The sequence below is a fragment of the Oryctolagus cuniculus genome, chromosome 9 (assembly GCF_051225735.1).
Source record: "Oryctolagus cuniculus isolate XC-2025 breed Fujian yellow rabbit chromosome 9, ASM5122573v1, whole genome shotgun sequence".
Taxonomy (NCBI): Eukaryota; Metazoa; Chordata; class Mammalia; order Lagomorpha; family Leporidae; genus Oryctolagus; species Oryctolagus cuniculus.
The window spans coordinates 71265471-71285217 of record NC_142875.1 but is presented as its reverse complement, the minus strand read 5'-3'; the positions used below and the strand labels follow the sequence as shown (position 1 = coordinate 71285217).

Here is a 19747-nt window from a genome sequence, read left to right as displayed (position 1 = left end):
ACATGGTCTTGGTACCCTCGTCTATTTGCATAAAGCCAAAGACAGAAAGCTTCTTAGTAAGCTGATGTCTTACCTTAATAACTTTGTCAGTTCCAGAAGTCAGTAGCCACCCCCTGGTTGCGTCAAAATGCACATGCACGATGTTATGTTTACTGTCATGGAAGGTAGCCGTGGGCGCACGTCTGGAGAGGGCAGAGAAGGTTTCTGAGAGTAAAGGGTAGTGGCATCAAGGAAGGCGACCTAGGCTGGCACGAGGCACGCGTGTCCGTCTATTGGCTAAGGCTGCTTCACTGGCAGAAGTGCTCCTCAGATCTGCCTTTATTCCTTGTGCTCTGCTATGATAACAAAGCAAAGCAAAGCAAAACAGAACAGGTGCAAGGATCCTGACAGTCTCCAGAATGGGAAGGGATGAATCCCCGAAGTCCTTAACAGAATGTCTGCTCTGATGGGGTCTGTGACAACCTCCACCTGCGCTTTTGAGACATCTTTTTAAAACCACAGCGCCTCTGCTAAGTTCAAGCTCGGAGCACTTGCCGGTGAAACTGTCAACTTCTACCTATTTAATAAAAAATGCTCATTAAAATGCTCAAGACACCGTCATCCTCACTGGAGAGCCATCCATCCTTTTCCCCATTCACTAGTAAGACATTAACAAGTAAAACCAAATAGAAGCATACGTCATTATTTGCTTTGTATACTTTAATGTTTTTCTTTTTTTAAGCAGGAAGACTTAGCAACTGCCTGGGGCTCCAGGGGCCAGGCTGCTCTGTTGTGAAGAGGCCCCAGAGACAGGGAGGTGGGAAAGGAGGCAGCTGCTCCCCGACGCTGCTGCAGTGGGCTTTCTAAAGATGGGTTTCTTCTGCCATTTTTCTACAGCTGACTTTGTAGGGTAGACCTTCAGGACACTAAAAATGATCAAGTTAAATTCTCAGAACTAACAATTTAGGCTTAATTTGCAAGTCCCTTCGACTCTGGGGTCTGTGTCTTTCTCAAAGGCAGATTTAAGCTAGAATCTCTCTAAGGTCTCTTGTAGCTCTCTAATTCAATTAGAAGGACTCTCATTCACTTCATCATGCTTGATGAGTGGAAAGTAATCAATGAACATAAATGGTTACCGATACAAGGGCATCTTAATTTGTATTTCATATGGATAAATAAGAACACAACACAATTCTACTATAGTCCACAGTGCAGGCGGACAAGGTACCGAGGAGATCCTGCTGTAACTGGACACTTGTTTACGGCCTTGGGCAGTTTTCAACTAGCCCAAGTTAGCGACAACACAGCTTTCAAAACTCACTGGGGGTGTGGTATCCTCAGGTCCCAGGTTACTGGGCATGACTGACAAGCAGCAGCTATGTTGCTGGGCAACAGAGCATATTTACTTCTTAGACAAAGCAGCTTAGCTCTTCCTGGCAAGATCCCAGCTTGGGCTAGAAAGTGAACCCTGGGCCCCTGCACTCGTAGGCAATCCTCAAGTAAATGAGCAGACGGAAGGGTGTGCTCTGGGAACATCTGCTTTAAACGCACATAGCCGGGGTTAGGAAGAATACAGAGAATTCTTTGAGCATTTTCTGTCTTCTCCTATCTTACAAGACCACACAGATCCCTTGGTGGCACAAGACAGCTTTTGCCCCTTGCCATGGTCTACACTCTGTCAGCAGATGCTAGGGTAACAGGAGTTCCGGCTGGAGCACAGGGTGTCGTTCTCCCCGTGGATTCTCGTTCTGTGGACTGCGGAACTTACTCTTCATCCGTGATGGCCTCGTGGCAGCTGTCGCAGACCCGCACTTCAAACTCGAAGCCCATCAGGGGGATGGAGGAGCGCTTGGAGCTGCACTTGCCGCAGACGGCCTTCCCGCACTTGCGACAGTGGTGCTGCAGGGGGAGAGAAGGCCCGCGTTGGCCGTGGTCCGAGCCGTGCCCTTGCTGGCAGACGTGGGGACCGTCCGTTGCGTTCAGGTGAGCATGCTCAACACCAGAGCACCAGACAATGAAAGGAACACACCAGAAGGAAGGCTGCCGGGAAGCGTGCCTGACTGTGCCACCTGCCCTCTCCCCCGTTCTCGGGCCTTTCCAATTCTCATTACTAGGAACCACAGAGAAAGCAACCAGGTGTCAGAGGACCTTAAAGTGGCTGTCCCAAAAAGTGCCATCTCCAGATGCGGCACTGCTGGAGGAAGGAGAACGAGGATGGCTCCTGAGCCGATCCACTGTGTCGACTTCGGTCACGCTCAACCTAGGCGACCTAACAGTTGATTTCCTTGGGGAAGACCAAACGGAACCACAGAATCAGACTGAAAAGGACTGTATTCTAAGCACATCTAAATCCCTACACTATGTGTGAAGGAGGGAAGGTAAAATAATTAAGAAGAAATAAATACCACTTACACTATTTCGTGGTTTGGTACCAGGATGAGTTAAGCATGATGCCTCTAATTTTAAGGTGTATTTTAATAGATGCCACTTATCTGTAACCACTCCCTGGGAACAAAGCACTACAAGAAGGTGGATCTGGCAGGGTGAGCTCCAACAGGCAAAGGGAGTGCATTGGTGTGCAGTCACAAGGTGACTCCAGGGTGATAATTTACCCGCGCCACAAGGCCCACCCTGGGGTGTTATTTCTTCTAAGGTCACAGGTTACTTCCACACAGCTACACCTTGGACGGAGCATCCATTTCACTCACCTGCCTCAGGCCAATTTTCTTACTGTCCCACATTTGCTTGAAATTCCAGAAGAAAGGCTGATCACACTTTTGGCAGGAGTCGCTGTCCAGCCATTCAGGAGTCTTGTCAAATAAAACATACAAGAAGGCACAGTGAGAAGTGGTGAGCACACGAGCGAGCGTCTCTAACGCCGAGGAGACTTCCGGACTCAGGACATGTTTATAGGCAGCAGGGGCATGGCTTTCGGTCTATGATTCAAACGTATCTTCTGAATGTCTACTAAATGTCAGGCCCCAGGGGTGGGACGCAGTGGTGAATCCAATCTTCTCTTCCATCACAGAGCCTGTAATTTGCTGGGGAAGACCAGCACGAACACATCTTATCGAGAATGATTTAAATAAGTGTGTGACGGCCAGAGTGCTCTGGCAGAGGCGTAGGAGGGAGCCTGATCCCGCTGGGGTTCTCTGACAGCCGACACGTCAGGATGGATGGGGGAGGCCAGAAGGAGGCAAGGGCTGCACTGCGTGGGTCTTAAGAATTTGGAGCTTTCTCTCATAGCCTGTTTGTATGCAGTTTCACTAGCTCAGAGCATGTGCAACATTATCCAACTGCAAATCATTCTCTCTCTCTCTCTCTCTCTCTCACACACACACACACACACACAGCCACCAGTGTTGCAATGATACAGCCTGACCACAGTGGGCACTCAGGGATACTACCTGTCCACTGTCCCCTCATTGGCAGTGCCTTGCGGGGTTTGAGACTCTGTCCCTTGCCTCATGGGTCCCGGTGTTCTGGCTTCATATCAGAGTACTCTAACTATATAAGGCTGGCAGGTTTGAAAAGAATGTTCATAGAAAGTGGTTCTTTAGCAACTCCTCCTAGGTTGCAAGCCTGGCAACTGCACTTGCTTGCAGAGTCCTGTTTACAAACCCTGCAACTCGTCACTTGGCAGAGGACAGCATCTCCTTCCACACAACAGAGGACCCCAGGAGCCTGGCCACCAACCTCCCAGGTCTCCCAACAGTGAACTCCAGGGCACGTCAATGTGCAGGACACTTGCTATGAAAGGGGCCTGAGTGTGAACAAGCTTGGGACACATGACAGACAGCTGCCGGCCGCTCTGGAGAGTCACAGAGGACGGCAACACAGCGGCGGCCCCACAGGGCCTGTCTGTGCTATGGGCCAGGTTTGAGGATTCAGCTTCTTCCACCCTCCGGCAGAAATAAACCTGATGCTACACATTTTGTTAAAAACAAAATAAAAACAGAAGGAAACAAAAGGAAAAAGGTAACAATGTAACAGCTCTATTTCTCATCTATTTATCGTAATCAAATCAAATCAAAGAAGTAAGTCTTGATTTAACTTTGTAATTTCATATCCTATTTAGTTGAAAGAAAGATTTAACCAAATAATACCAATTTTTAAGTGAAAAACATTTTACCCTTAAAAGATTTATCTGTGCTGTGGTTCTTCTCAGAAAATTTGTGATGCAGAAAAATCAGGAAGATTAAAAAAAGAAGAAACAAAAATTTATTTGTTATACAAGCAAATCAAATGATGCCCATAGTTTGTAATCAGATTGGGTTAATCAGGAAGTTCTAATGACCTGAAAAAACTGAATTAGCAATGCACCTCACATAGTAAAAAATATATTGAGGAAAACGGCAGAATAGGGAGGGAGCATACTGCTCTAGTCTAGGGTAAGGTAGTTATAAAAAAAGTGGAGAGAGTACAGTCTCAGGGGAGAGGCAGAGGAAACTCCATGCAAATTAGAGGGACACTGTGGACCTACATGGAGGGTATGAACGCATACAGCTCAGGACCCAGCAGCTGAAAGCCTCGGCACCAGCTTTGGAGTGAGGTAAAACCAGACTGCAGCAGCCCAAGCCACTGACTGTGGGAAGAGTCTGGCAGGAGTCCGGCTTGGAGCGCCGTGGGGGATAGTGTACTTGCCAAACTAGAGGGGGAAAAAGGGAGCACGTTTCTCTCTCCCTGACCACCCAGCATCATGTCCTGAAACTAGCCGAGAGGGCAGGCGCCATTTTGGACATATGTAACAGCTGTGCCAGCTCGTATCCGAGCACCCAGCAATCAGCTAAGAGGAGACGCCTGAGTCTGGCTGGGAGAACTGACAGGGGGCTGGGAGTTCATGACTGTGGGAGCCTTGTGTGCTGGGACTGTGAAAACACTGTGGCTGCGTGGGAGGGCGCAGGGTGTAGCTGGGACTTTGGGCAGTCACTGTAGGCAGCTCCACAGGCTCTACATGCCCGGGGCTCCCTGATTCCCTGGAGAGGGTCATTGCTGCAGGATCCGTGTTCACACCCAGGACTGCGCAGATCTTTTGTGTGGTTCTTCTGACAGATGAAAACTCTACCTACTGGGGCTAGTGCCAGGCATTGGTTTCCCTTGAGGACGGGGGTGAATTTAAGACTATGTCAACAGAGCTGAACAAACCTCCCCTCTGAAAAAAAAATAAAAATAAAAAAAAAGATTTACCACGCCCAACTTGGGTGTCACCTTAGACACTCCCCTCATCTTGGAGCACTGAATAAGAACTCCCTGGCAATACCCAGCACATGCCTCTAGGTATTCACTGAAAGAGCAGACATTCCATCAAGCCACAGAGGCATAGTTCAATGATAAAAGCCATCACAGGGAGGAAAAAAACCCCAACAAGTATCACCACAAATACCCAATAAGAAACAAGAATAAGGAAGACAACATGACACCCCCAAATGCCTGTCAACTGACAACTGGATAAAGAAATTTGGGATATATACACCATGGACTACTACAGAGTGGTAAAAAAAATCCTGTTGTTTGCAACAAAATGGATGAAACTGGAAAACATCATACTTAGTGAAATATGCTAGTCCCAAAAGACAAATATCATATGTTATTAAATATCATCTGTTCCCTGATCTGTGATAACTAATACAGCACCTAAAAGGTAATCTATAGAAGTGAAATTAACACTTCAAGATGCAATGACTTTAAACAGCCCTTGTCTTGACTGTTGAGGAACAGTTTTTTTGTTTGTTTGTTTCATATAATTTGTTGAACTCTTTACTTAGTATAGAGTTAATCATGTGTATAAAGTTAATTGAAAACACATCTTAGTAAAAAATAAGAATGGAGCCGGCGCCGCAGCTCACTAAGCTAATCCTCTGCCTAGCGGCGCCGGCACACCGGGTTCTAGTCCCAGTTGGGGTGCCGGATTCTGTCCTGGTTGCCCCTCTTCCAGGCCAGCTCTCTGCTGTGGCCAGGGAGTGCAGTGGAGGATGGCCCAAGTGCTTGGGCCCTGCACCCCATGGGAGACCAGGAGAAGCACCTGGCTGCTGGCTCCTGCCATCGGATCAGCGGGGTGCACCGGCCGCAGCGCGCTGGCCGCGGCGGCCATTGGAGGGTGAACCAATGGCAAAGGAAGACCTTTCTCTCTGTCTCTCTCTCTCACTGTCCACTCTGCCTGTCAAAATAAATAAATAAATAAATAAATAAATAAAAAATAAGAATGGGGTGGGGCTGGTGCTGTGGCATAGGGTAAAGCCGCGGCCTACACTGCCGGCATCCCATATGGGTGCAGGTTCAAGTCCTGGCTCCTCCACTTCCAATTCAGCCCTCTGCTATGGCCTGGGAAAGCAGTGGAGGATGGCCCAAGTCCTTGGGCCCCTGTACCCACATGGGAGACTGGAGGAAGCTTCTGTCTCCTGGCTTGGGACTGGCACAACTCTCGCTGTTGCAGCCATCTGGGGAGTGAACCACCGATGGAAGACCCCTCTCTCTCTCTGCCTCAGCCTCTAACTCTGCCTTTCAAGTAAAATAAATAAATCTTAAAAAAAAAAAAAGAAGAATAGGAATAGGAGAGGGAGGAGGAAGAGGGTTGGGAGTGTGGGTACAGTAGGAAGAATCACTATATTCCTAAAGTTGTACTTATGAAAAGCATGAAGTTTGTATTCCTTAAATAAAAGATTTCTTGGAAAAAAAAGAAATAAACAAGTCTTAATAAAATAAAATAATGTTACTCTTTTCTCTAAAAAAAAAAAAAACAAACCCATAATGATATCTTCCTTAGAGAACTGAAGGGGCAGATTAATGGTTGTTTATGGCACAATTTCTCAAATATCAGTTTATTATTATTAAAAACTATGTGGAAAAATAAAAGACATGGAAAATGTTCAGCAAATCATAAACTGAAAAAAAAAAAACAACCAAGTAACTAGTGCAAACTGCACAAAATGAACAGATTAGGAGGATCCCTGCCAGTATCTGTAAAATACAGACTCTGCAAATCAATTGGAAACAATTAAAAAACTGACAGAATAGACACGTGCAATTCACATACTATTTTACCCATCCCCAAAAAGGCAAAACCAGAAAGAGGTTTTGGTGAAGCTGCTGGTGAGGATGGGGCATCAGGAAGCTCTGTGCCCGCCCCTGGATGGATATGTGGGTATAGCTGTTTGGTGGTTGTTTAGCACAGTCAAGAGTTCACCACCAGGGCTGGTGCTGTGGTGTAGTGGGTAAAAGCCACTGCCTGCAGTGCTGGCACCCCATATGGGCACCGGTTCAAGTCCTGGCTGCTCCACTTCCGACCCAGCTCTCTGCTGTATCCTGAGATAGCTGTAGAAGGTGGCACAAGTCTTGGGGCCCCTGCATCTGCATGGGAGACCCGGAAGAAGCTCCTGGCTCCTGGCTTCAGACTGGTGCAGCTCCGGCTGTTGCAGCCAATTGGGGAGTGAACCAGCGGATGGAAGACCTGTCTCTGCCTCTCCTTTCTTTTAACTGTTTCACACAAATGAATCTTAAAAAAAAAAAAAAAAAAAAAAAAAAAAAAGAGTTCACCACCCTCCCACTCTTATAGCTCTGACCGTCTGACACAGGGACACAGGTATGAGGGCACACGTAGGAGGTGTCCTCAAAAACTTCATGGAAAATGAGGTAAAAAACTGTATGGATGTCGACTTTTTTTTGCACCAAAATAAATTTAAATTTATCTTTTCATTTCATTTTCCCACAGGCTCTCAGAAGTCTCCTCATCTAAGGTGGTCCCCTGGGCACTACGTTTGGAAACAGGGAGTTTGAGACACCCTAGTTGTGAAACAGGGAAAATGTGCCTCTGGCATCCCTCGCAGAAGCACCCCAAGATACACACAGCCAGGTGGGGAGGGCTCAAACAAGGCTCCAAGAGAACACCTGGAAGCAGAAGCAGCCTTGCAGTGCAGCCCTTACACACTTTAACACTCCCCCCCCCCCACCTTACAGTGCATCCCTTCTGCACAATTTAACACTCCCCCTCCCCCCCCCTTGCAGTGCATCCCTTACACACTTTAACACTCACCCCCACCCCGCCCCCATCATAATTTTTAGGAGGAAGCAGCGTGCTTAGGACACAAAGTGAGTGCCTCACAGAGAGTTTCTATGAGGAGGGAAGAGGGTGGGGCACCAGGAAAGGGAAAGAAAATTAAGGAGCACGTGTAGTATCATTCCATTTTTCATTAAAAAACAAACAAACAAACAAACAAACAAACACCACCTCTCACACGTGTGCATGAAAGGAAAGGCATGTGTGGAGAAGTTAGGGTGATGTTCCTGGGTGGCGGTATTCCTGAGTGACTGACATGCTTTCTGTTATGAGTTTCTGTAGCTTTGCTACAAAGGACATGGATAGTGGTCTCCTCCTATCTCCAGTTCCCCTTCCTGTGATTTCAATTACCTGCAGTCAACTGCAATCATAAAATAGTAAGTGGAAAATTCCAGATAGAAATAATTGGTAAGTTTTAAATTGCTCACTATTGTTTTTAAAAAGTTTTAACTTTATTTATTTGAAAGACAGAGAGACAGTGAGAGAGGGGGAGACAGGGCTCCTATCCGCTGGTTCACTGCTCAGATGACTGCAACAGCCAAGGCTGGACCAGGCTGAAGTCAGAATCCAGTTCTTCCATTTGGGCGGCAGGGACCCAACTTCTGCTGCCTCCCAGGGCGTGCATCAGTAGAAGTAGGAGTCAGAAGCCCATGTTGGGACTTAAACCCAATGCTCTGGTGTGGGATGCAGGTGTCCCAAGCAGTGCTTTAACTACTGCATGAAACATGTGCCTGAGCTGTGTGCACTGTTCTGAGTAGCGTGATAGAAGTCTTGCTGTTCACCCAGGATGTGAATCAGTCCTTTGTCCAACGTATGCATGTTGTATACTCTATCCATCAGTCATTCAGAAGCCATCCCCACGGGGCCAGTGCTGTGGCATAGCAGGTTCAAGCCGTGGCCTGCAGCGCCGGCATTCCATATGGGTGCTGGTTTAAGTCCTGGCCGCTCCACTCCAGTCCAGCTCCCTGCTAATGTGCCTAGAAAAGCAGGGGAAGATTGCCCACGGACTTGGGTCACTGCTACCAACGTGGGAGACCTGGGAGAAACTCCTGCTGGCTCTTGGCTTTGGCCTCGCTCAGCCCTGCTTGTTACGGCCATTTGGTGAGCAAACCAGCCGATGGACGATCTCTCTCTCTCATCTCCCCTTCTCTCTTTGTAACTGTGCCTCTCAAATAAATAGATAAATAAATAAATAAATCTAAAAAAAAAAAAAGCCATTCCCACAATGGGATCAGTTGTTGTGACAGCACAATGTAGTGCCTGAGTAGTCCTTATTTTATTTAACAATGGCCCCCAAAGCAGAGGAACCAGCCAGGGAGGCACCAGGGTAAAAGACATTAACTCTGGTACTGTGTGGCAATGCCATAGGTAAGACAGGGAAACTCAGTATATAGAGATAGTAAATGGTACTATCCAGAGTTTGAGGTAGTCACTGGAGGTCTTGGAATATATCTCCGAGGATAAGGGGAACTACTGTTTTATATGTACTTTTTTTAAAAAGATTTATTTTATTTGTTTGAAAGACAGAGTTACAGAGAGAGGTAGAGACAGAGAGAGAGGTCTTCTATCCGCTTGTTCACTCTCCAGATGGCTGCAACGGCTGGAGCTGCGCCAATCCGAAGCCAGGAGCCAGGAGCTTCATCTGGGTCTCCCATGCCGGTGCAGGGGCCCAAGGACTTGGGTCATCTTATACTGCTATCCCAGGCCAAGGCAGAGAGCTGGATTGGAAGAGGAACAGCCAGGACTAGAACTGGTGCCCATATGGGATGCCGGCGCTTCAGGCCAGGGCATTAACCCGCTGCGCCATAGCACCAGCCCCTTATATGTACTTTCAAAGAACGATGAAGTTTGAGATAAACGGACTTCAGTACCTGTATAAGCACATAAACCTATGGATGTTGACAACTAGCCCTGCAAGGTCTCCATCATCTGCCCCTACCTATCATCCATCTGCCATTCTCTTGTCTCCAAAAGTTTCTAGACTGCTCCTGAGTACAGCACACCACAAGTGACCTCTCACATTCACCTTGAACTTCGTGCTGGTGTTTCTTGGCCTGCAAAGCCCATGTTGTGCCTGGTCAGAGCATGTCCAGGCCCCAGGGGTCTTTCAGCATCCTGGCCTTCCACAAACCCTTTACTGAGAACATGAGCCAACACCCTTCTCAGGATAGCCAGCAGTAGTGTTCTTTCATTGACTGTAACTTCACCCCTTACATAATTTAATATATGGGTTCCTCATAAAGGTCATGTGAATACATATTATAAAAAGCTCTGCACGGAGTTAAAAAATTTTTGCACTAAAATAAAGTTACTTAAATTTTTTTTTAAAAGTTATTTACTTGTGAGACAGAGAGAAATAACCAAAGATAGAGAGAGCTCCAATCTGCTAGTTCACTCCTCAGACACCCACAATGACTGGGGCCAAAGCTGGGAGCTGGGAATGCAATCCAGGTCTCCCATATAGGTGGCAGGAGCCCCATAATTTGAGTCATCGTGGCTGCCTCCCAGGGTCTGCATTAGCAGGAAGCTGGAGTCAGAGGTGAAGTGAGTACAGAACCTGGTACTCTGATGTGGAACAAGGGAATCTCAACTGCTAGGCTAAATACTCGCTCCCTAAAATTATCTTTTTTATTTTTATTTTTGAAAGGCATAGAGGCTGGCGCCGCGGCTCAATAGGCTAATCCTCCACCTAGCGGCGCGGGCACACCGGGTTCTAGTCCCAGTCGGGGTGCCGGATTCTGTCCCGGTTGCCCCTCTTCCAGGCCAGCTCTCTGCTGTGGCCCAGGAGTGCAGTGGAGGATGGCCCAAGTACTTGGACCCTGCACCCCATGGGAGACCAGGAGAAGCACCTGGCTCCTGCCATTGGATCAGCGCGGTGTGCCGGCCGCGGCGGCTATTGGAGGATGAACCAACAGCAAAGGAAGACCTTTCTCTCTGTCTCTCTCGCTCACTGTCCACTCTGCCTGTCAAAAAAAAAAAAAAAAAAAGAAGAAGAAAAAAAGAAAGGCATAGAGACAGAGAAAGTAAGATCTATCATCTGCTAGTTTACTCCCCAAATATTTAGAACAGCTAAGGCTAGGCCAGGCCAAAGATAGGAGCAACCCAGGTCTCCCATGTAGATGACAGGGACCCAAGTACTTAAGTCATCATCACTTTCTGCCGCCCAGGGTAGCATTAGCAGGAAGCTGAAGTCAGAAGTGGAGCTGAGACTTGAATCCAGGTACTCCAATATGGGATGTGGGCATTCCAAGCTGCATCTTAACCTCTGTATCAAAACTCTGCCTCTCCCCACCCCCAAACTTATCTTTCAGTCCAATTAGTCAGTTACTTCTGCTATTTCTGTTAGCACCAACTTTCTAAAGTCCCCTCACAGAATCTGGATTTTCTCGTCTATGTCTTCCCTTGCCAGAAAGTCTGCCAGTAGACAGTAAGGACTGCCTCTTGACAGGGCACGCACCCCACAGCACCTGCAGCTTCATGGATGCTGAGTTACAAGAAAATATACTCAGAAGATTTATGCTGATAAAATAGGATGCTTGCAAAATACGGATGGAGCCATCTCCAATGCTTACTTAGAGCGTTGACTCACTCAACAAGATTTTAAATCAGTCACCAAGTATCGAGTGCTCACATATCTGCATGTCAAGAGGCATAATTTATACATGATGGCTCGATGGGCTGTCTGTCAACCACTTTTTCTTTTTTTTCCTTAAGTTTATTTATTTGTTGGAAAGGCAGAGTGACAAACATATATATATATATAGAGAGAGAGAGAGAGAGAGAGAGGGAGAGAGAGAGAGAGAGGATATCTTCTATACACTGATTCCACCAAAGCCCACAGCAGCCAAGACTGGGCCAGGTGGAAGCCTGGAGCCAGGAGCTCTGTGTGAGTCTCTGCTGTGAGCAGAAGGGATCCAAGTACTTGAGCCATCATCAGCTGTACCCCCCACCCCCGCCAGGGTGTCCATTAGCAGGAAGTTGTATTGGGAGTGCGGGGGGTATCAATCCCCAGGTACTTAATACAGGAAGTGGGTTTCCTAAGCAATGGCTTAATCTGCTGTACAAAATGCCCGCCCCAACCACCTGGATTTATCTTTGGAAACCACAGCATTATCTTCTCTTGGGCCTCTTTCATAAAGGGCAGAGGCCACTTGCACTGAGGAAAAGAACCTGGCCATCCTCCCCTTCTCTGGTTTGGTCAGCTAAGCCTAGAAAGACACTGGGACAGACCAGGCATCCTGCTCCCTACTCCAAAGCAGGCTACCATGCGCAAGCTGAGCCAGGACACAAAGGTCCCACGGGAATCTGTTAACATCACCAGTACTCACTGCCATGATCCACTGCCTTCACACTGATGGTGCCAAGTGTACTTTTCAAAAGCAGTATTCTACAACTCTCCACTTCCTAACAGTAATGACCATTTTAATTAGTTACTAATAGAACTCCTGTGGATTTATGGTTTGAGCAAATAAAGCTTTAATCTCCTTAAGCATTTAATTATTGGCTTTTGAAAGGCATTACATTGTGGGTAATAGCAACTACTCTCTTGACTGCAGTGAGGACATGGAAAGAAATTCGGGAAATCGCTTTTATCCTTTTAAAGTGTTGCTTTTCTATATAATTCTTGCATCCTGCTAGAAATAAATGAGAAGAATGGACACTATCAACGAGGAAGTTTACCCAGAATAACGCTAGATAATGGGACCTTCAAGGTACTTGTCAAAGGGGATGATTGATAAACATAATTGTGAAGACATTCAGAGATTAAAAAGAAAAATCATAAAAGAGAGTGTTATGATAACATTTAAACATGTGCTAAAAACGTTAAAGTATGTATTCACATCTGGGAAACTGTTTAGAACATGACTCAAAGAAGCCCCAAACCAGTTCTTTCTGATATTTCTGTTGGCACCAAGCTAAAGGTATTTACTTCATCTTGCCTGCTATTTCCCTCAATAACAGCATATGAATTTTCTGTTTTCATAGGACATTTTAAACCAAAGGGTTAATCACCAAGAAATGGATGGTTCCCTTTTCTCATCTGGACTTTTGCTGGGAATGGCGTAACAGATTTAGAGTCTACACAGTTTAGTCTCAAAGTCCTCATGAAATCTTCATCACAATAATGTCACATGTCAAAGTGTGAGGGGTAAAAATCTGATTTCAGGTTTAATCAAAGAAGCAGCAGGAAGGGAGAAGGGACCCAAACTGCAGGGCCAGACCTGCCAGCGGTGCCACCTACCTCCTGCCGCTCCACATCCATGTTCCAGACGACAATCCCGCCATCACCACCACATGAGATGAGCTGTCGCGTGTGCTGTGCGTAGGACAGAGCCTGGACTTTGTCACTGTGAAAGAAACCAAGGTCAGCCACAACGAGGACAGCAGCTGGAAGCCGGATGGCAGAAATCCCAGCAGAAGTGGCCAACACGCACACTACTCCTGAGCCCCATGTGTGGGTCTTAGAAACCTGGTGGAATTTTCAGAATGCTCATGGGACGGAGTCTCCAAGATTCAAAATAAGTCTGAACGGTCTGGTCCTCTCACTTGCTAAGGCTGAGAAGAAGACTGAGGTGCCCACTAGGCTTTCCTGCCAGAGCCAGGTCCACCGTGCTACCATGAGGCTTAGCTCTCATGATGACTTAAGCCCAGGCCTGTCTTTTCTTGTCTCCCAGAGTGAATCCAAAGCGGTCATAGACTTGAATTTCACTGACTCTGTTTCTGTAGCTTTTATTTCTTCTCCTGATTTTGTGTCTTTTCTTTCCAGTTTGGACATTACTGACAAGTTATTTCTTCTTAGTGGCAGAAACGGTGGAGAATTCAGTTTTATGGCTGACAATTTGGTGATCACGACCAGTGGATAACAGACCTCAATTGTCTCTCAATAGGGCATTGGTTTCTTGATTGTTTTTCTTTGTATGCTTGCCCATTTTTAGCTCAAATCAATTAAGAATTTTGTATCTACTGGGAAGAATAGCCCTTTGGTGATTTTTTTTTCTTGGGGGGTGGGGTATGTGTGTGTTTCTTTATTTCTTCTTGACTTGTGACTGAAAGTAAAGCTAAAGCTATTAAACAGTTGTATATCTCCATGTCTACAATCTGGATAGGGCTTTGTCTCCTGTGTACTGGATGCTTTCCTATTACCACAGGGTGTCCATAAATTAGATTATACACTTTCTACATTAAAATAACTCATTTGTATTGGTTTATAGAGAAACAGGTGTCTACATATGTAGAATACTCCTAAAATTCACAGAAAATAGAGATATTGAACCTTTAAATTTTTTTTAAAGATTTATCTATCTTGAAATAGTTCAGAGAGAGAGAGAGAGAGAGAGAGAGAGAGATCTTCCATCTGCTGGTTCACTCCCCTGATGGCCGTAACAGCCAGGGCTGGTTTAGGGCAAAGCCAGGGGTCAGGAGCTTCTTCTGGGTCTCCCATGTGGGTGGAAGGGGCCCAAGCACTCCAGCCATCTTCTGCTGCTCTCCCAGGCCATTAGCAGAGACCTGGATCAGAAGTGGAGCAGCCGGGACTTGAACCAGCACCCATATGGGATGCCGGCATCACAGGCAGCCGCTTTACCAGCTATACCACAATGTCAGCCCCTTCTAACATTTTAAATGTGCCAGATTTAAAATAAAAATCTTTTTTTTTTTTCTGGAAACTGTGAACCAACTCAGTAACATTTTAAGAATCCAAGTTCAGGGGTCAGTGCTGTGACACAGTGGGTTAACGCCCTGGCCTGAAGCTCTGGCATCCCATATGGGCGCCAGTTCTAGTTCTGGCTGCTCCACTTCTGATCCAGCTCTCTTCTATGGCCTGGGAAAGCAGTACAAGATGGCCCAAGTGCTTGGGCCCCTGCACCCACGTGGGAGACTGGGAAGAAGCTCCTGGCTCCTGGCTTCAGATCGGCACAATTTCAGCCGTTGCGGTCAATTGGGGAGTGAACCAGCGGATAGAAGACCTCTCTCTCTCTGCCTCTCCTCTTTCTGCGTGATTCTGACTTTCAAATTAATAGGTAAATCTTTAAAAAAAAAATTAAAGAATCCAAGTTCATTCAATTAGTCTCATTCATCAAAGGAGACTCCCATGATAGATTAAAAAATAAAAGACCAGCTATGTCTTTCTTTGACTTTTCAGTGTTAAGTTTAATACAAGCATATAGGTTTTTTTTTTAAATCTGGGTTTATTTTTATTAAATTTACATCCTATGTTATCCTATAACTGGTCAGATAAGTTCATATTACTCCTCAATGTTTAAGGTTATTGAATATATAAATTTGTGATGTTTCATTAAATTGTTACAATATACTCTTTATATAAACAGTAATTATATATTCTAGTATATCATCTTAAAGATAATTTCTAAGATCTTTAGGTAACCTAAAACAGACTAATATTAACTTGAGTGAACTGAAAGATAACCATTTGGTACCTAGATAATTTCTAAGTTAGAGCACTGAAACTTTGATTATAACATATGATATTAAATTTATGTTTGCTTCTTATTTCTTCACCCTGTAGGGACGCTATTCCTTTGGGTCTTATCAATGGTTGAATTCATTTCTATCCATTTTAAGGGTATGTAAAAGCAGTATATTTGAGAGAAAGAGTTACAGACAGTGAGAGGGAGAGACAGAAAGAAAGGTCTTCTATCTGGTGGTTCACTCCCCAAACGGCTGCAGTAGCCAGAGGTGTGCCGATCCAAAGCCAGGAGCCAGGAGCTTCTTCCAGGTCTCCCATGTGGGTGCAGGGGCCCAAGGACTTGGGCCATCTTCTACTGCTTTCCCAGGCCATAGCAGAGAGCTGGATCAGAAGAGGAGCAGCCGTGACTAGAACCAGTGCCCATAAGGGACTCTGGTGCTGCAGACAGAGGATTAACCTACTGCGCCACAGCACTGGCCCCACAGTGGAAATTTTGGTTGTGTTTTCATGAGCTAGGGAAAAGTCTGTTGAAATGCCTAAATGTGACAAGATGATTCTCCACTGTCCATTTACTTCCTCCTCCCATTTTTCTCTATGAAATTTAAATATTTTCTCTATGTAATTTATGTTACTTTGATTAATTATTATAATTTTAACATGTGGTTTGGCAATAATGAAAAAGAAATGCAACTGTTGTAAGTGCTTTTGTTTTTGAAAAACAAAGAGAGTAGTTTTGTCTTAAAGCAGTGTTTTTCAAACTTGCTGGGTCTCAGGATCTCTTTACACTCCAGAAACTTATTTGAGGACACCAAAGAGCTTTGGTTTCAATGAGTGAGAGTTACCAATATGTATTGTATTTGAAATTAAAATTGAGAAATTTAAAAAATACTGATACATTGGAAAATAGCAATGATGAATCAATTCCATTTTAATATCATACATATTTTGTGAAAAAAAAATTTTAATATCTTGTAATTCTCTCTCTCTTTTTTAAAGATTTCATATTTATTTGAGAGGCACAGTTACAGAGAGAGAGAGAGAGAGACAGAGAGAAAGGTCTTCCATCCATTGGTTTACTCCCCAAATGGCTGCAGTGATCAGAGCTGGGGCAACTGGAAGCCAGGAGTCAGAAGCTTCCTCCAGGTCTCCCTCCCACGTGGGCCATCTTCCACTGCTCTCCCAGGCCATAGTCAGAGAGCTAGATCAGAAGAGGAGCAGTTGGACATGACCTGGCACCCATATGGGATGCCAGTGCCACAGACAGAAGCTTAGCCTGCAATGCCACAGCACTGGCCCCAAAAAATTTGTTTTCAAAAATAAAAAAATATTTCATGAGAAAGTGGCATTAACATTTTTGCAAGTCTTTCTAATGCTCAGATTAATAGGGGAGGGCTGGCTGTTCATCTCTTTCTGCACATATCATGATACCTCTCGTCAGGCAGCTTCTGGAAGACTCCACATGTACTTCCTAGAATAAGGATGAAAAGGCAACCCTAAAGTGTCACTCTGTTCTGGAATGAGAAGGGAAAACATGAAGGACAGAACTTGGAAAGTAAATTTTATTTGCTTTCGTTTAGAATACTTGAGTCTGAAAAAAAGCTATAAAAAGCACTGCAGTTTGGCAAAGTTTTCTCAGCTTTGATGGCTTGCTTCCTTGGTTTACTGATTAATGCCTCTGACTACAATCGGAGAGGATTTTTTTTTTTTAAATGTCTGTGGAATCTGCCTAGCAAGCAGAGATTTTACGTCTCACAGAATTACTGTCACTGCTTTATGTTGACTTGATTAATGTCCTTGATTATTTAAGGAAAAAAAAAACACAAAGAGCTCTCATTTATAAAAAGAGCTAAATTCTTTACAATGGTATACTTTTCTATGTTTATTTCTCAAAGTCTCATTGCTACTCTGATTACAAAGATGAACAAGGTAGTGCTTCTTGGGTACCCATGCTCCTATTTCACTAAGCACCTAAACTCCTCTGACACCTCTGGTAGCTTTGCTTATTCAGACTGAACCTCTATTCTGACAAAAAAAAAAAAAGGAAATTTTAGGAGGTGTTTTACTACTAAAATTCTCTTTGCGACTTCCCAAAGAGGTCCTATAAAACCATAAAGATTCATGTCTTCACCCTATTGAGAAGACGATATAAATAATTGTGTTTGATGTGTTACCATTTTAAGAGTTGCATGGCAAAAGTTGTCAGAGCCGAAGAGATGCTCCACCGTCCCTAGGTTAAGTCAGCACTACTGAAATGTCATTATACATCATTAATGCAAACACTTCAGAAACTGGGTATATTATGAAAAGTCTCTGGAGATTTGCCAGTGCCCACACTGTCTGTAATATATTTTTCTTTCAGGGAAAATACTGCTCAAAACTCTTAAGAGTGTTATGTAGGGTATCCTAATAGAGAATTCCACTTTCACCCACTCTGATATTGGTGACAGTGACAAGTTAACCATTATCTCACTCAGTCTCCACAATCTACAGATAACTTTTGCACTACTCTGATGCTTGCCTAAAGGCTCAGAGCACGTGACTTCCATAACACAGCTTCAGAGTGTCCTGGACAATTATGGCATGTACTAGGTATTTTAAAATAATCAACATTTCAAAGAATAGACTCTTTGGTATCGAACATTGAGCTGACACTGCTTAGGTGATTTTAAAGCTGTGCCAGTAGATTAAGAATTTCCTTGGATTTCTGGACTCTTTTTAGTCTAGATGCAGATGGCTTCATGAATATGGACTACTATACCAAGAAACAACAGAAAAAGAACTAATTAAAGTTCATTCACAGGACTGAATAACAGATAAGGGAAATTTTATTAAGGTTATTTGTCTGGAATATTGTTGTTTTTGTTAATGTTCTATTTTCTGTATACATGAGGTTGGCTTTTCTCTCTTAAAGGTATCGCTAACATATAATTTAGTAAATTCTGCTTTTATAAGCTAAATCAAAACTTTGGACAGGCACCCCCAATTCTCACTGATTGCCCAGAATTCCAAAATGTTACATAGTCCTCTTAGTTTTCACGGCAATGTACCTAACTGCACAGGTTCCGTGAAAATCAATTTACAAGATATAACTGGACAAAAAACAATTATACAACCAAGACCTTTCCTGAAGTACCATATTTAAGAATGATGCTCCCTGAATCAGACTTGACTAGCTACTTTATGAACTCATGGGGCCGAGACCTGCATTGCTCTTCCAGGAAACTGGCCTGGTAACCTAGCTTGTATGATCCTGGTCTTACAGTACCAGAACCCAGCAAAGACTGAAAACCTCAAGAAATTCAATCAAGGTTATAAGTACTGTAGGTGAAACATGAAGGAGACTTTCTTGAGATTAGTTCCCTAGATATGGGATGACAAATAAGAGAGGACTTGAAAAGTCCAATTAAGTTTTCCAGGCAGAAGTTAATTTTGTGGCTTTAACAGTTCTTGAATACTGTGTGGCTCTAGATACACAAACTCAAGGAGGCCTACAAGGCTGGGGACAGTGCCGTGGTGTAGCAGGTAAAGTTGCTGCCTACAGTGCCAGCATCCCATATGGGTGCCAGTTCAATTCCCAGCTGCTCCGATCCAGCTCTCTGCTAAGGCCTGGGAAAGCAGTAGAAGATAGCCCAAGACCTTGGGCCCCTGCACCCGCATGGGAGACCCGGAAGAAGCTTGTGGCTCCTGGTTTGGGATCAGCGTAGCTCCAGCCATCGCAGCCATCTGGGGAGTGAACCAGCAGGTGGAAGACCTCTCTCTATGTGCCTCTGCCTCTCTGTAACTCTGTCTTCCAGATAAATAAATAAATAAATAAATAATTCTTTTAAAAAATAATCTTTGAGGTTATCATTATTATGGGCTGGGGATGGGGGAGAACTGGCAAGTAGACAGTAGGAGAGTTGAAATGGGCAAAAAGAGCTAACTGAGTATCTTTGTAATGGAGTATTTGGTGCTGCCTAGCACAGCTTCCTGTGTTATCTGACTCCAGAGGGGTCTGTAACTCTCACTATCTTTAAGAGAGCCATTTTACAACCCTGGATCTTATAGAACATTGATATTACTGTAAACAAAGCTTGTTCAGTGAAGAAACCTTCTCACTCCTTCCCACGGAAAAAGTCAGCACTGCATTCATTGACAAATGCATTCTAAGATTCTCCTCTGCTTAGGTTCATTTTTACTCTGGATATTCCTTCAGAATGGCTGTAACATCTTACTCAGTGCCTTATTAATTAGTGACTAAAAAAAAATCTTTGACATGAATTTATTTTTTAAAGCCATTTTTTTCTCAC

At 44.6% G+C, this 19747-nt stretch overlaps 1 protein-coding gene across 6 annotated transcripts in view; it reads right to left on the bottom strand.

Annotated features, from left to right (window-relative positions):
- WDFY2 (WD repeat and FYVE domain containing 2) overlaps positions 1–19747 on the bottom strand; it is a 193585-nt gene that overhangs the window by 7678 nt on the left and 166160 nt on the right. For 3 of the 6 annotated variants that reach the window (XR_011378806.2, XM_070048896.2, XM_002720738.6), the window contains exons 8-11: positions 13275–13380; positions 2688–2789; positions 1748–1878; positions 74–182 (exon numbers count right to left, since the gene is read on the bottom strand). Coding sequence is in view for 5 of the 6 variants with exons in the window: in XM_070048896.2 (XP_069904997.1) it covers positions 74–182; positions 1748–1878; positions 2688–2789; positions 13275–13380 (448 nt within the window). In the remaining variant the exon portion in view is untranslated. Of the gene's footprint in view, positions 1–73; positions 183–681; positions 906–1747; positions 1879–2687; positions 2790–13274; positions 13381–19747 lie in introns of those variants that run through there. The other 3 variants (XM_089304198.1, XM_051832227.3, XM_051832226.3) reach the window with 1 other exon arrangement.